The 16503-nt window shown below is 40.7% G+C and overlaps 8 protein-coding genes across 8 annotated transcripts; 4 read left to right on the top strand and 4 right to left on the bottom strand.

The window, feature by feature from the left end:
* Nucleotides 1-266: 266 nt before the first annotated feature.
* Nucleotides 267-1504, top strand: VCUG_01692 (uncharacterized protein; the record flags this gene model as incomplete). Its single annotated transcript, XM_008076517.1, has 1 exon — nt 267-1504. One exon carries the CDS (start codon nt 267-269, stop codon nt 1365-1367), a length of 1101 nt encoding a protein of 366 aa, XP_008074708.1. The 3' UTR covers nt 1368-1504.
* Nucleotides 1505-3542: 2038 nt separating this feature from the next.
* VCUG_01691 (uncharacterized protein) lies at nt 3543-4985 on the top strand. The gene has a single exon (XM_008076516.1). The coding sequence runs from the start codon at nt 3621-3623 to the stop codon at nt 4866-4868; it is 1248 nt and encodes a 415-aa protein (XP_008074707.1). The 5' UTR covers nt 3543-3620; the 3' UTR covers nt 4869-4985.
* A 10-nt stretch (nt 4986-4995) lies between these two features.
* VCUG_01690 (uncharacterized protein) lies at nt 4996-5301 on the top strand (the record flags this gene model as incomplete). Its single annotated transcript, XM_008076515.1, has 1 exon — nt 4996-5301. The coding sequence occupies one exon, from the start codon at nt 4996-4998 to the stop codon at nt 5299-5301; it is 306 nt and encodes a 101-aa protein (XP_008074706.1).
* A 3-nt stretch (nt 5302-5304) lies between these two features.
* On the bottom strand, nt 5305-5965 carry VCUG_01689 (uncharacterized protein; the record flags this gene model as incomplete). Its single annotated transcript, XM_008076514.1, has 1 exon — nt 5305-5965. One exon carries the CDS (start codon nt 5963-5965, stop codon nt 5435-5437), a length of 531 nt encoding a protein of 176 aa, XP_008074705.1. The 3' UTR covers nt 5305-5434.
* A 1380-nt stretch (nt 5966-7345) lies between these two features.
* Nucleotides 7346-8758, top strand: VCUG_01688 (uncharacterized protein). Its single transcript, XM_008076513.1, has one exon. It carries the CDS (start codon nt 7495-7497, stop codon nt 8662-8664), a length of 1170 nt encoding a protein of 389 aa, XP_008074704.1. The 5' UTR covers nt 7346-7494; the 3' UTR covers nt 8665-8758.
* A 1935-nt stretch (nt 8759-10693) lies between these two features.
* VCUG_01687 (uncharacterized protein) lies at nt 10694-11302 on the bottom strand (the record flags this gene model as incomplete). The annotated part of the gene is made up of 1 exon (XM_008076512.1): nt 10694-11302. The coding sequence occupies one exon, from the start codon at nt 11300-11302 to the stop codon at nt 10694-10696; it is 609 nt and encodes a 202-aa protein (XP_008074703.1).
* Nucleotides 11303-12041: 739 nt separating this feature from the next.
* On the bottom strand, nt 12042-13208 carry VCUG_01686 (uncharacterized protein; the record flags this gene model as incomplete). The annotated part of the gene is made up of 1 exon (XM_008076511.1): nt 12042-13208. One exon carries the CDS (start codon nt 13206-13208, stop codon nt 12042-12044), a length of 1167 nt encoding a protein of 388 aa, XP_008074702.1.
* Nucleotides 13209-14636: 1428 nt separating this feature from the next.
* On the bottom strand, nt 14637-16298 carry VCUG_01685 (uncharacterized protein; the record flags this gene model as incomplete). Its single annotated transcript, XM_008076488.1, has 1 exon — nt 14637-16298. One exon carries the CDS (start codon nt 16296-16298, stop codon nt 14637-14639), a length of 1662 nt encoding a protein of 553 aa, XP_008074679.1.
* Between the last annotated feature and the right edge of the window lie 205 nt (nt 16299-16503).

Here is a 16503-nt window from a genome sequence, read left to right as displayed (position 1 = left end):
ATCAAGGCTACATGGTATGCACGTTTTTTCTAAATGTCAAACATGTCTAATTATTGCAGAAAAAATACCCGAGATAGAATTAAATTTATTCTATCCCATAAAAAGAAGTATTTTTTCGTAGTTTCATATATGGGAATATGATTCGAACGGTAGTATCATGTTTTTTTAAAAAGTCGCAGTCTGCTTTGTATCATTTATGTATTTTCACAATTTTTTGAATCGATATATGACCGCACTTATAAGAATTTATTGGTTCGGACCCCTCGATGTCTCCTTTTTTAGTTGGTTATTTCAATCTTATGAAAAGCGTTCTCGGATCGGGTCTAGTAACGTATCCATACTTATTCACCATCAACGGTGTCGTTCCCACTGTGATACTGACACTTATAAGCGCGTTCTTTTCAGCACAGGGACTTTTGATATATTTAAAGCTGAATCACATGAAGAACAAAACAATGTCTACGCTCACCGACAGCAAACGCATTAAGCTGTTCGTCAATACAATTATTGTAATGAAATGTGTGTCTGTCACACTCTCCTACGTCGTTATGATTCGGGAAATTTTTCACAATATCTGTGATAGAGTCAATGTACACTGCCCAAATGTTTTATTTATTGCATTTGTGCTTGTAACAATGCCTATTTCTACGTTCAAACAGTTCAGCAAGCTTAGATTTACCTCGTTTCTTGGCATAGTGGCCACTTGCATTATGGTGCTTGCCACGTTATGGAGACTTTATAGCAAACAACCGCAGGGAAGCATTGCATTATACAAGAAAATTGATTACAACACCTTGGGAAGCTACGTTTATACATTTACGTGCCATCAAAACATTTTTTCCTTCCAGAATGAGTGTTTTATGAGTTTGAACCAGTGTTATAGCGTGATATTGTGCACAGTAGCGAGCTGCATTTTGCTTTATTTCGTGTTTGGGCTATCTAACGCGTATCTTTTTAGCATCGGGCCAAAGTTTTTTGATAGTCTTTACGATGACAAGATTACGCTTGTTATGCAGGCATGTTTTCTTGTCATGGTTACTTTTTCTATTCCGTTACAGCTGAATGCCGCGCAGCTGTACCTCAACATAACCGCGTCCAGGTATCGGATGGCATTCGTATCCACAGTCGTAATCATTTCTATTGCAATAGCTTTGTTGGAAATAAGCTTTAACACAATATTGTCTCTGATTGGCGGCACAGTCTCATCGCTGATGTGTTTTATAATTTCGGGCTTTTATTACATTCTTATCGGGGACAGAAAAAATAAACTGTGGTTCTTTAATGCCGTCTTTACGCTAATCTTCGGTATTCTTATACTAGCCGCGACTGCTTACACGATGTTTGCATTGGTGATGCGTAAATTATAGTGGGATGTGAATGGTTGGAGTAGAATATTTTTTGGTGCGGGTGGTTTTCATGATTAAGCAGAACGCGGATACAAAGTGTGTTTGTTCGAGTACGTAGACAATAAATGATATTTGTTACTGGAAAACAGAAATTCGAGGATCAACTGGTGATTCATCACATTGTTTCCTGAATTCAATCGTGTGTTCAAGTGCTGTAGAGTATCATTATGAAATACGAGACAAAATTACGTGGTATAGTATCAGATATCGATTTGAGTAAAATTGTTTTTGCTGGAACCATGTGTTGTGTGTCCTGAAATGGTGTTCATCAGCTCTTTAACAATTTATGTGATCGTTCGTGTTTCTAAGAGAATGGCAAAAAATAGTCAGAATGGTGGAATGTTTTCTTGTTTCTGGAAGCGTATAGCGCGGGTAGCACTAAATTACATGCTTAACAATACAAGATTACTTTTTTTGTGCATTCTAACTAAATAGAACGATACATGCTATCAACACTCCTGAAACCTACAAAATGTACCATCGTTGTACAAAAGTACGTTAAATAAGCTTTATTCCATTTCAAACATCCTACCAAAATGCACACACAATCTGTATCATCCGACAATATTTATATCTCCCTTTTCAACAAAATAGAATTAATGTAAAAACAGTCAAATATTCGTATCCAAGGATTGCTTAGGAATTGTTTCCCTTGCATTTTCTGAATTTTCGTTTGATTATATGTACCGACGCCGAATTAGATTACTGCTCGGGTGGGCGGATCAGATTAAGATAGATTACACTTCTGGATTCCCGCTAGATCCACAAATACGTGGTTTATTCCACTGAACTGTTGTGTGTTAAATTATATCAAACTAGCATCAAGCACCAATGAACTTGTTAATTACATTTACTCTTATTTGCACTTGTCAATTGTTTGCCGCTGTAGTGAAACAAAATTTAACTGTCGCGGCTCAAACCCTCAACCAAAGTACGCTGAGTAAATATGTTCTCTTTGTTTTTTACAAACTGAACTAGTTGTTATCGATTCAAAATGCTTTATATTTTCAAAAATTTTTGGAAACAAACCTGAAATTCATGAGAAAAAAACAATCTTTGTCCAACCATAACATTAATTCAGTAATACAATTTTACGCTTCAGCTGAAGTGTGAAAATGTGTGGAAATTACTAAGAAACAGGCCTGCAACAAAATGACTACTGTCTACACACATTCAGCAATTCAAGTGGTATATGAATATATATCGTGCTGGTATCATAAATCTGGTTCATTGTGCAAATGTTCTCGCTTAGAATCACTAATTTACCTTGTAAAAATTGTTGTAAAACACAGCTACATCAGTAATTAATAAGAAAGACAGTATGTTTTGACATTTCATTGGCAAATACGGATCATCATGGCTCGAGAGATGCACCGAGCTTGTGAAACATATTCAAAGAAGAAAATTTATTCAACTGCAACATACAGCTTCTTGATCATTCTTGTGGCCAATCAATTTAGACAGGGATGGTTTGCAAGCCAAATAAACATTTATTGTTATATTCCAACCAATTATCTTCAAGCGATAACATTTATTGTTGTATTTCAACCAATAAGCTTCAAGCGATAGTAACCTATTATTGCTATGATAAGCACCAAATCATCAACCTGGTCATATGATGCACTCGATCTTAGTCGTATCAATCAAGGTTGGGATGACCAAAAAATATTTACAATCAGCATGCACGTTTCAAACTATCTAAGCCTCTGTTTAAGTCATTGAACATTTGGTGATAATGTAATTCTATTGTACAAGATTATATCATTATACGCTTCGATCCTATTTCTTTATCAGCAAGACATCCCGCGGCAGATTGTAAATTTAATCTGTACCAAATAGTCTAAATTCCTAAATTATCCGATTTGTGATAGATATCTCCAATTACGTCATACTGTACGTGCCGTCCATTCTCTACAACCATTGTTCCTGCGTATTTTGTGCTATACAATTATCTCTATCTGCTAAAAACTATTTTTATTTGTCCAAAACTGTTTTTATCTGCTAACAAACCGTTTTCATCTGCTGATAAACTATTTTTATTTATTTTTTACGGATGATGTGTTTGCTGATAAATTATGGGCCGTCAAGGACTCATTAATAGGTATTTTGATGGCAACTGTTATTCTTTGCGGTCAATTTCCACCAATCATTGATGTGTATTAATCAGAAACAACCCCTTTAACAATATATAAAAAGAAAGAAAACAGCGAAGTTATGGGAAAAGAAGAGTTAAGAAAGACAGCATTAGAGTTGGTGCGTAACGGCAAGGGCATTCTGGCAATCGATGAAAGCCCTAATAGCATTCAGCAGAAGTTCGAGAATTACAACATAAGCAATACAGCCGAAAATAGACGCAGGTTCAGGAACATGCTTATTGAGACAGAAGGCATTGAAAAGTACATAAGCGGTGTGATTTTGCACACAGAAACGTTTGAACAGCGAAATGAAAAAAACAACTTATTCGTGGACAGCCTTTTGAGCAGAGGTATTATGCCCGGGATTAAGTTGGATCAGGGGCTCGTAAAGATTGACTACGATGATGTGAAAATTAAAGTCCAGAAAAAGGCCAAAGAAATGGAAGAGAACGTGCCCGCTGATGTGAAGAGCTCAGTCAAAAATGCAGGTGATAAGGTGGTTGATTTTATGAAGCAGCACAGCGAGTACGCAAAAGCGAAAGTGGAAGAGCAGGAACGGCCGCTAACCGAGGAAGAGAAGGCTAAGAATAGAGTTAAATATGGTGATTATATAAAAAGATCCTCAAGTGACAACGCAGAAGAGAGATATCATGAGCAGATTTCGAAGGGACTGGAAGACTTGGAAAAGACTTTGGCCAGCCAAAAGTATAAGAAGGCGAAATTTGCGAAGTGGAGGTCCGTTTTCACAATCACCTATAGGACGCCAACTTTCGAGGCTATAGACAAGAACTGCGATGTACTCGCAAAATACGCGCAGCTGTGTCTATTACACGAACTTGTTCCGATTGTTGAACCGGAGATTCTATTTGAGGGCCAATTTACCATAGAAGCACATTATAGAGTGCTCAAGTACGTTTTAAGCCTCTTGGTCAACAAGTTGAACTATTACAACGTTGATTTGACCTGTGTGTTGTTCAAAATAGGGTTTGTAACCGATGGAAAGGACAGAGCATCAGTTGATAAGAACAGTACGACCATGTTCACGCAGGAGGCAATAATGAGCAGCATTCCACCCCAGGTACCTGGTATTGTGTTTTTAAGTGGCGGACACACATATGAGGACGCGATCGACTATCTTAAGATGATCAGCAACCTCGATTTGAAAATGAATTTGACATATTCTTACGGCAGAGCGCTTACCAGCCATGCGATGCAGAAGTGGAACGGAAATGACAACAATATGGAAGAGGCAAGAAAGGCCTTTATTGAGGATTGCCAGATATGCAGTGAGGCGTCAAAGCAGCGAAGTATGGTAGGACAAGGTTAACTCGCCACTTGCATCTATGTGAACCGATGAGCGTTCATGGCAAAAAAAGTAAAGTTTTAGTTTTTTACGATATCTAAAGCGAGGTAATACTCGTGTTCAAGACAACCGGCATGCTGTATTAGTCTAAATGCATCAATGCGGTTATGTGGTGCTGATAGTTCATCTTTTATCGTACGAGCTCAAAATGCATCAATGCGGTTATGTGGTGCTGATCATTCATCTTTTATCGTACGAGCTCAAAATGCATCAATGCGGTTATGTGGTGCTGATAGTTCATCTTTTATCGTACGAGCTCAAAATGCATCAATGCGGTTATGTGGTGCTGATAGTTCATCTTTTATCGTACGAGCTCAAAATGCATCAATGCGGTTATGTGGTGCTGATCATTCATCTTTTATCGTACGAGCTCAAATGCAAAAAGAAAGAAAATTAATTTCTACTGAAAATCAAAGCAGTACCACCAAACATAAAGCCGTTGGTATCTACCAGTTGTTTTTATCTAACTAATCACACTCAAATCAAAGCAATACCACCCAAGACCAACTACTCAGTACTTCTGAACGGTATTAAACGTTAGGCAAACTCTCTACCGCATATTTTCTAGCATTTATGTATAATATTGGTACACCAGGTATTCGCCTAATCCTTCTCTTCAGATCCGCATCGCATGTTGCAACGATATAACACCTATTGGGCGTGATTCTGTCCATGATACAGTCATCTGCGTACGTGCCCTTATGGTCACAAATAAGCACTTGGTGTTTCAGCTTCCGTGCTGCCATGAGTGCTACTCTGTACTTCAGTCCCATCTTTTCTATCTCGGCAAAAACACACTCTGGCACGCAAATTTTCACGTTACTGAACAAAACCCTCATTAGCTCGGTCTCGATGTCCATTCTTTTCCGAACACTGTGCAAAATAAAATTGGTATCCATCAATATATTGTAGGGCGGTGCCAAATTATGATTAATCCTGAAGTACTCATCAAATTTTGGCTCATCATTTTCTATCACGCTCACATCTTTTTCACTGTGCCTGCTTTTCTCGCTTATGTTCAAAACTTTTGGCACTCTGCAAAATTTTCTCTTGATCTTCATAAGGGCAAATAATCCACGGGCCGATATAATAAACGTACTTTTAGTGAAAAGAAAAAATCTGTGAACTTTGTATGAGCGGTGGATCAGACAAAATCTTTACTCCGAAAAAAATACAGTTACAGGAGAATGTCCCCTATTTAAAACGATTTATTATCGAGACCAAATGTTAGTTCTTCATTACTGTTCATAAATACATTCCATACACACTTTGCATGCCATACATTTTTATCTTTTAACACATTTTTACCCGTGCACTCCATCATTTTTCCATACCAACGTTTGTTCTGTCTCATTCCGATGAGCAGTGAAATCTCAGAAGAAACACGATGTAAGAACCACCCTATGCGAAGAAAAGTGCTTGAAAACAATATGCACAACAGTTTGGTGACCGTATTAATCGCAAAAGCAACTTTCTGCATTATACACACTCGTAAATTTCTAAACAGAATCGTGAATGTTTGTGCGATTCACGTCCATTCGATCCGCAAAAGTAGGTGGGCCTGAGGTGTTTTTGTTATGTGCACACATACTTCTTAAAAATATATCAATTCTTTTAATCATCACATCATTGATGACAACGTCCCAGTCATGGAAAACTTCTCTCAGCACCCGCGCGTAGATATAAAAAATAAAGCAAAAACCACTTAAATTTCGAGTGATCACCAATTAAATTCTTGTTCTATCAAAATAATGAATGTCCTATGATATGAACGGATCAAAGCACTAAACGATGAAAATTGCGGTTCTTTCATGCACGAACGCAGAAATGGTGCTTACAACAACCGCAGTCTATCCGGCAATAGATTGATCAGAGAGGCTGAAAGTAGTGCGTTAACAAAAAAGGAGACAAATATACTCGCAGTTCCAGGCGCATTCTTTTCTGTCCAATGTTCCCTTCCCATTTCCTTGGCGAATTATTGCACCGCTATACTCGCTTGCTCTAATTCGTAGAAATAATTAAACTCTGGTCCCAGATAATTTCTTACGGAAGAACAATCGCTGTATATCGTTTGGTTGTCTGTGACAGGTCACTATGTCAACCATGTCCTAAGGTTGTCTTCATCATGCCGAGTTCATGGCATCGCAACGGAACATCGGTGTGCTAATCATCAAACATGCTCAATACGTTTTAGATCATCGTTTAGATGACCACTACAAATAAACTTATCTGGGAACAATTTGCGATAATTTTGCTGCTCGTCAAGGACTGCGAATAGCCTGCCAGACATCATGAAAGCTGAAGAAATGTTTGGGTTCTTCAAACAGAAAAATTATACGCAGAAGGCAACAATTTATACTTACGTTTTAGACCAATGCATGTATCTGAAAAGTGGCACAGCCTATAGTCTTTCGCACAATTCATTACTTTTGGCCACATGATAATGTTTCCTTATCCATGCTTCACTATCTGATTGGCAAGCAAAAAGGAGATCAACATTTTATTGATTATTCCCATTCTTTCCGTGTTTTGATTCGTCGACGCCAAAACAATATAAATCCGATTCTCTCACGTGCTGTCCATTGCTTTAATGGAGAAGCAAATATCTTCCTTGGTCGTTAAGAAGAACCTAACCGACTATGAGCTGGCGTTTAAAAGCAATAATATGATGGCCAAGTTGAAATTTATCTACAGGATACTGAGGAAAATTGAAGATAACCGTGAGAACTTATGTCATATAATGGGCATATCCGATCCGGCTCAGGCGGGAAAAAAGAATGGCAAGAGGGACGAACCGAATGAGATGGAGAAAACATGCTTGGAAGTCTTAAGAAACGTAATCAAAGGACGGGGAGGAAATGACACGCCCGAAAAGGAGCTGGGCCTGGCCTATGCTTACATGGGAATAGCCTATGAAATTGGTGCATTCGGACTGGTAATAAACTACAAAAAAGCATACGAAAATTATATCTGTGCTCTCAAAAGGAACCACGGAATGGGTGCCTTTCGACTGGCCGTGATGTTTGAGAAAGGTATTCATACGAAGCGATCGCTTACCAAAGCGTTCACGTACTACAGGTGTGCAGCAAAAATGGGTCTGTCGGAGGGAATGCATGCCTATGGAATGATCCTGTACTATTGTGAGGATGAAGACATGCGTGACTGTCGCACAGGCTTTCACTACATCAAACTCGCGATGGTCAACGCCAGTCCAGAATATCCACATCCTTATTTCGATTTAGGAAGAATATACGAGACCGGGAACGCTGCGCTAGATCTTTACAAAGATTGTCAATATGCATACAAGATATACGTCCGAGGTGCATCCTTCGGCTGTCCGAACTGTTGCTACAGGTTGGGCAGGAGCCACGAGTTTGGAGAATTGAACCGATCAAAAAGTTGGAGGGAAGCTATTTGGTGGTACAAGAAAGCGGCCGAGCTGGGACAGGTTGATGCACAGATGGCATTGTCAACGTTCTACATAACCGGTATTGACAGGGTTTTGGATGTAAACTATGAGGAAGCATACCAATGGACGTTGAAAGCAGCTGTGGGCGGACACGCCGGAGCAGCGTATAGCCTTGGTGGATACATAGAGAAGGGTATAGGAATAAAGAAGGACCCGGCACATGCTCTCTGGTGGTATTCGATCTCAGGCCTATTCGGGAACAAAAATGCGAAGTACAAGATCGAGCAGCTCTCCAATGATGTGTACATGAATTCCACGAGAAAAAAACGGTGGTGGTTTCTGCCCTGTTAATGCTGATAGACCTCATCGCTCGCTGCTTTGCTAAATTATTTTTAAAATTTTTCTCATTGTTGCTGTTTTTATCCGTAACATGATCTTAATAAATAACATACACATTAATTGCTTTAATCTCTGGTGTTGATTTACAAATGCATGGAATCTAGCATTTCTAGTTCCTGCCAGCAAGAGGCTTGTCCATAGATGCGATCACCTACAGGGTTCCTCGTATACACCGATCACTCATAAATCAATGCGTGCACGAAGTACGGAACGCTTAAACACCCGATCAAATGCCACTCTGCGTTCACAGAATCGCTACCGTTGCGGACAGTTCCCAAAAAATTGATGTGCCATCTTGTTTTTCGCAGAGATAATCATTACCGCGGTTAAGCACAACCCGTCATCTTATCAGGCAATTTCGACGTGCTGACGGTAGCAAAAGAGGATATTCGTTGTTTCAACCTATTTTGGGTATCTCTGATACAAATACCTTGCTTTGCAGGCTAATACTTCCATCTCACGGGCATTCAAAGACACCTTAACGCTGTTAACCTGAAATGTGAACGGTAAGCACGACGAACAGAAATATAAGTTGCATTTATACAGCAGAGCAGAGGATAAAACATGCACTGGTCAAGTTGACATGGTAAAGGTATGCGCATCATACACGTGATGGTCTGTCCAATGATCAAGGTACGGATAACACGATAAAACGATGTATAAGATCAAAAAACGATGCGCTTGCATCCAGAGCTTTATCCATGTACCGAATAACTGGCTTAAAACTTGCAAGTTGCTTCAGTGTGGATGTTCACAGTGAACAATTTGTTCAGGGAAATGTGCCTTTGGTACCATTTTAATGATTTACCTCATAATTATGAAGCGTTGCAGACACTTAGACAGAAAATCTAGCCAAAACAACGTTTTGATGATAAAATTTTGTTTTGTGCCAGTAAAAAACACATGTTCTATCTGATTTGCCAATTAGGCCGCGAGAATAGCAGACTGGCCCTATATTTATGTCATTGCAGTTTGCTTATGTATTGGATATAACGAGATTACCGTGTTGCTGAGAGAGCCTTCGGCCTTTGCCAACCTACTTGCATGTACCAATACCCACCGATCCGCACCACCAACACATCAATCGAGTAATTATCCTCTATTACTTCTCTAAACAACTCTCACAGTCAAAGTAACGCTGCCACAAACTTAGTTCTTACAATAACTAGGAAATCGTTCCAATTGCTAAATTCATAAAGGAGCTGATGAAATTGATCATCCACGATCAAGAAGCATTTAAAGGAGCAGGTGCTTGCAACACAGAGTGCACCGTTGGTTTATTATCGAATTAGAGGATGGCAGGAGAAGCAACCAATATTTGCTGTTAGTACGGAATCGAAACAAATTTGTGAATCTACTGAAGTTGATGTGAATGTATGAATTAAATGTTTTCAAACGAATTGTTATCAGCGTGTACCAATGCACTATAAAATGGCAAATCTACGTATTTTTTTACATGCGAGCAAATAACCGGTCAAGAGAATATTATTGTGAAAGCTATCAGCAAAATACTCGGTTTCTGCCAACAGTACCTAAAATTGTTGCCTCTAATGTGCATTTGCGATAGATTCTATGTTATTCATGGGTAGAAAAGTCCGGACATTATTGTTGTTTGTACCGTAGAACAGTCCACTCATCCTGTTTGTACCTAACTCGCAGATTTTGAACAAAGTCCTGGTGTTCTAAGACATTACAGCGATAAAATACGTGCTACTAAATAAACACGCGGTAGAATAAAACTCGTTTCCAAAGCACCAAAGATGTTGGCAGTGATGAATTAAACGTATTTCCTCCTTAATTTATAATCTGAGTGTTCTCCCTGTAAAGTTTCGTGTCCTCCAAATACCTAGGTGCGTGACATAGGCTGCTCCTTTGGTGTGTATGATAGAAATACAATAATTAGTACGAATGCAACAAGCGTAATGAATGTGTATTATAATAACTTTTTTATTCAATCTATACTAATCCAACTCTACCAGAATCACACCTGTTCCTCGCCCTCTTGCTTTGTCTTAGGCATTCCATTCTCATCGTATTCACCGCTTTCCAGTCTTTCCTGGAAGATAGCAAGATAGTAAACAAAGCACAAGTCAATGAGCACACACGAGGCTAAATAAACAATGGACATGACGATAATATACCAGGCACCCAGCTTCTGCGCAAAACAGAAGATGAGCACGCCTAGCAACTTCACTGCCTTCAGCCCCAGAAATACCTTGAAAAGACTGAAAAGGCGCCCGAAAAAGAATATTGCATCGATCACGATGCCACCCACACCAAAAATTAGAATCATGAATTTTGCGGTAGTCAGAAGAATTTCCCTCCACCTTGACCCAATGTTAATTCTCGTCGCCGACACGATGACATACAGGCCTATTGTCATGATTGCATTCAAAAGCAGCGTACACTTGATAATATCTTTAAATGTTAAGTTATCCAAAGATGTAGGAATATGCTGACCAACCTTGCCCTTCTCTGCTTTTTTGACCGACTCCTTAACTTTCTGCTCAGCTTTGTCCGATTTTTCCTTTACCGTGTCCTTTACTTCAGCCGCTTTCTCTTTTACCTTCTCTGTATTTGGTTCTGCCATTTTTAAGGAGATAGGATGTTTTTCTTAAAAAACAAAAAATTTGCTCCTTTTCAAAGTTGAACTGATAAATTAAAACGTAGCACAAATTTTGAGCTGATCATGAATTAACCAAACAAAAAGAGCTCGACCAAGAGAACACCATTTCATAGATTAAGCAACGTAATTAAATCTGGTCCTGTAAAAAGAGGCGTACGCTTTGCCATAGAAGAGCAAATCCTTGCAAAAAACGAAGTAGTTCTGGATGGTGCACATTCCAAACAAGCGTGGTACACCCAATGCATCATTTTCACAACATGAAAGGGGGCACACAGCCCGCGAACTGTCACTTTGTTCTCGCTATCCGTTACGTAAGGTTGTTGCAACAAAGCCTTCCTGAGCATTCTCAAACAGCTTGTTTCTAAATGACGCCGCAAACCTTCATCATTTGTGCCTGTAATTAAAACAAATAACCATCAACGGGGTGATGACTTAGTGATTCAGGGTCTTTTACCATTTTATGGATGATATTTAACGCGTACATGATTGTCCTTCAGGTGGCGAGGAGTGGAGGAACGGTAATTCTGCCACTAGGGATGTGCCACGCGAACCGAAAGCAAGTTCAGACTATGGTAAGATTAGATGACCGTAACAGACATTTACGGGTTGCTGTGATGTGAAAATCAGAATGAACGTGTTTTTGTGCACACAATCTCAAGATGGTTTATGTTAATTTTGCTTGTCTTCGCATTCGATAGCTGTGTCATTCGTTTGTTTTGCACGCATCATAAAACATGAAGGGCGACGTGACGGCAACCTCCTCAGCACTTTTTTTCCTGTACTTCAGCAACGTCCCACATCCCTTCGTGTAATTCCTCTTTTCAATTTCGCTAAATACCGCATCCTCTATGTCCTGAAAGCCATTTTCGTCGAGATATTCCTTTACGACCGATTTGGACGTAAACGGGCAAGCACCCATGGCTACAACCTGTGGACACGTATAACACGAATAACTGGCCCTTTTGCCCTCCAATCCATAGTTGTGTCGTACCACGTACACAAACTCTCTGTCAAAGCGTACAGGATCACACGCAAAATTATTCCTAAGGAATTCTACACAGTCATCCACGGGTAGTCCGCACTCCTTCAAATAGCGTATTAATATCTGCCGGTCGTTGTATTTCAGATGCCTGTCACATCTCATCCGCTTGGTTATCAGGCCGATGCATGGCGGAGCACACTCTAACATGCTTTTGAGCTGCCCCGTACTCTTCTGGGGCGTTGAAAAGAAGTCAATCGCAAGGTTACCGAATCGCTCATCGTTCCGCAGACAGGTATTTGCTTTTAAGCTGTCTATCCTTTCTTGGAGGTACTCGCGGAACTCGTTTGCCAGTATTGCGACCATGTTTGCATCCTGCAGAACGAAATATCCCATTTTCAATTTTACCCTGCAATCACGCACCAGCTCGGGTGCCCGCGAGAAGTACACGTGAATAGTGTGGTAGTCCGTCGCAGAGTTCACAATTTCCTCATTCGGAGCAAATTTTGTACCGTCCTCTATGAAAACATCCTTCTCATCGACCTGCAGGTTCTTGGCTCTCTTGAGGTATTTTGTGTAGAAAAAGTTTTTTATCTCCGACAGGTTGTACGTGGCAAGCCGTGTTCTGAACAGCTTGGTTTCCATGGCGATGAACCACTGGGATGCCCATGGCACCGAACAGGTGATCAACCTGCATAGGAAATGCGACAGCTCATCCTCTCTTGGCGCCAAATCCATGATACGGTGATCATTGATGGTTTCTATTGATTTAAGGATCGACAGGCGTTTCTTAGTAAGTTTTATAAGCTCAGGATAACCAACGGTGGGTGTGTGCAGTTCTGTGTAGAACGATACTCTGCAAGGAAACTCGTCCTTCTGTATTTTCTGCATGGTGCTTTGGAGGGTCCTCGAAAATATTTGAGTTTTCCGCCGAGCCGTATCGAACGATTAACGGTGTTGGTACCGGCAAGTCGAACTAAGAGCGAGTCATTCCTAAATGTGAGGTTAATTGCGGTCATGTGCTGCACTAGAACGTGTTTCCTAGCACCATCTACGTTCACGTTGTGGTATTAAACCGTTCTACAGGGTAAAACAGGTTTTATATTGCATTTAGGGCGCGCACACCCTTCAAAGCTTGCAAGAGACAACTGCTGCTCGCGTTACCTGACTCTTGTCCAAGCAACCACAGTTCAAACACACGCTGCACCATCGAGAAGAACCTGTTCAAAGGCTGCACACCAGCAGCAAAGCATTTTTGCGATCACAGAGTGATAGGAACAGAGAAGGCACTGCAAGACATTCTCATGAAAATGGTGCAGTAAATTGTTATATTTTCAGGTCATCGTGGATAGCATTACTAAATTCATCACCTCTCGTAGCAGCACGAAACAAATTATCCTTGCTATGTAACAAAGCGGTCCATGACGAACGTTAGAATTGAGCTGACACGATCGTAAAACTATGGCAGAGAGGTGCGTTTAGAGAAGGGCATATTGTGAAAGTGGTATAGAAGTAAATAAACATGCTTTTTAACAAGGAAGGTATCTGATGTACGTTAGTACGTGTTCTATATTTGGACGGTATATCGTTTACCAGGTGTTTTTGATCCATCGAGCGCATGTCTGTGGCAGTCTGGTGGATGTCTTTTTGGACATGGACCGTTTGCTATTGCAGGAAATTCGCTATTGATTGGTTACTCCCGTATTTTGAACAGCACCAGCTTTTCTGTGACAGAGCAAAACGGATTTACGGACGGGATGGCTATTGCAAATCAAAACCTTGCACTAATGAAGGGATTTGTTGCGTTTGATCGGATGACTTAGCCATGACTTGAGGTGTATCCGGTGCGGTAAGTAAATTGGGTAGGTATCCAAAACAGAAGCGGTAGTACGTGCAGAATTTTTGGTCCTTATGTGGCGGTTTAAACTAAATTAGTTTTATTTACACAATCGGACAGCATTGAATGAATCAGTCGCTTGGTTTTGAAGATGCTACGAACATGGTTGTAAACTGTGATGCATCACGCTGAGTGGGCTGCAATGAAATAAATTTATCGCTTGCCAGTTATCCATGAGATGAAAGGACGTGCAAATCCTGTGGCTTGGCAAGAAACGCTCATCCATGAGATGAAAGGAGGTGTAAATCCTGCGGCTTGGCAAGAAACGCTCATCCATGAGATGAAAGGACGTGCAAATCCTGCGGCTTGGCAAGAAACGCTCATCTATGAGATGAAAGGACGTGCAAATCCTGTGGCTTGGCAAGAAACGCTCATCTATGAGATGAAAGAGGTTAACGCCTGTTCTAAAAGTACAATCTATATTATTTATTAGGCTTGTCCTGCTGTCTTTGCCTCATTGCCACGTCTATTCTACTTTCCTGCTCGCTAATCCACTCCTTACTCATGTTAAGTCGGGCAATGCACTTCTTATACACCTTCACGCCCAGGTGATCACCTAAAATCGTGCTCATATTCCGAGCAATAAAATTTTTGAGGAACTCAGGATCATAATCAATCGTTTTTTGCACCGTGTAATTACCGATAGGATGAAGAAACAGGTTCAAAGCATTCCGTTCCAACGATGCAATGATGTTTTGTTTGCTCTCCTTTGTTAATTTCTTCACGTTCAGCAGTGCCTGCACGCTGTACGCACCATATTTAGTCGAACAGATGTATGCCATGTCTTCGCCAAGCACCCGTATTAACCTGGTGATCTGATCCGCTCTCATACCTCGTATCATTTCCTGTGCCGTGATGTTGGTGTGCATACCTACTGCGATTTTCTTGCACTCCGAAATGAAAATGGCCTGCTGGTCCCTTCTGCTCATGCATCGGAACTTCTTAATGTCGGTCAAAGTGTAATTGTTGTACAGCGAAGAAAAGTACCTGACTCGCTCTTCGAAATGGTGGGCCGGAATTGCTGATCCGATGAATTGCGAACCGCTGTTTGTTCCATCACCATGGGCAGAAAAGTTCTGAATGGTGTTGAAGTACCTACCAAAACCATTTTCAGCTGCATTACTAGGTTTTGTTGCCTCACATCTAACGCAGGACACGGACATACGATCAGCACTGTCACAAAACTTATCACCGTTGTTACCCGTCCTACCAACCCTATAAAGTACCTCTGATGCGCTTGAATCTCGTTCTTTTCCACCGTTATAATGGCAATCCATCACCGACATATTTTTTGCCTTGTTTATTTCTATACTGTGAGCTGCCCGTCCCTGTTCGTACGAATCAAGAGAAAACTTTTCTTGACGAACGGATGGACATTCTTCGGCCCACGAGGAATGTATGTCGCCATTCGTATTAAATCTAAAATTGTTCTCGCGTTCAGCTCGTTTCATGGTCTTCCATATTTGATCGTCATAGAACAAAAAATTGAAATTTCTCCGCAGAGAAACGAACCTCAGCCTGTGAACGGTACTGTATTGCCTGTAAAAATCGATGGCTTTTCCCACACTCCAAAATGTCACGGCTATTCTGCTGCCCTGTGCACAGAAATTCATAACACGAATATCGTTACTGAGACTATGGACCAAGAACTCAGCGGTTGCAGACCTGCACCGACTGCCAATCGATTGTGGACCGCCAGGTGTAAGACATTTTTGCTGATTCGCCGTGTTTGCACCGTTGTAATTTGCACGGACACCATGATCTATTGCACCTGCATCATCGTGAAAGTGCGGCTGCCACTCGCAATCAGTTTTTTGCATTTTATGATGAAAAGGCCTTTGATCCAAAATCGCTTCGCTTTCTGGAAAGGCATGCGCCTCGTTTTTTTGATCAGAAGACTGGGAAGTACTCGAATACACGCGCGAAAAACCGTGTACAGGAAACGAACCGGCATCCTCACCGAAATATAAAGAACAATTCTTCTTTTTGGTTCTCTTTATTTCTCCGTTTTTGCAGATTGTCAAGTCGAACTCGTTCGTTCGTTGCATGCATGCTAAATCAAAACAGCGATAGTCTCTATCCATCGGTGCATTCTCCTGTTCACCCAAGAGACTGAGATACTTCCGGTACTCCCGTTCATTTTTTAGTTCCAGGTGTGCATTCTCCTGTTCACCCAAGAGACTGAGATACTTCCGGTACTCCCGTTCATTTTTTAGTTCCAGGTGTGCATTCTCCTGTTCACCCAAGAGACTGAGATTACTTCCGGGTACTTCCCGTTCATTTTTTTAG

Source organism: Vavraia culicis (genome assembly GCF_000192795.1).
Source record: "Vavraia culicis subsp. floridensis unplaced genomic scaffold supercont1.28, whole genome shotgun sequence".
In the NCBI taxonomy this organism is placed as follows: Eukaryota; Fungi; Microsporidia; family Pleistophoridae; genus Vavraia; species Vavraia culicis.
Note: the sequence above shows the minus strand (reverse complement) of the source record. Positions and strands in the feature narration are given on the sequence as shown.

What these genes read in the sequence shown, in the direction of transcription:
- VCUG_01691 (XM_008076516.1), top strand. Translation starts at nt 3,621, where the DNA reads ATGGGAAAAGAAGAGTTAAGAAAGACAGCATTAGAGTTGGTGCGTAAC.
- VCUG_01688 (XM_008076513.1), top strand. Translation starts at nt 7,495, where the DNA reads ATGGAGAAGCAAATATCTTCCTTGGTCGTTAAGAAGAACCTAACCGAC.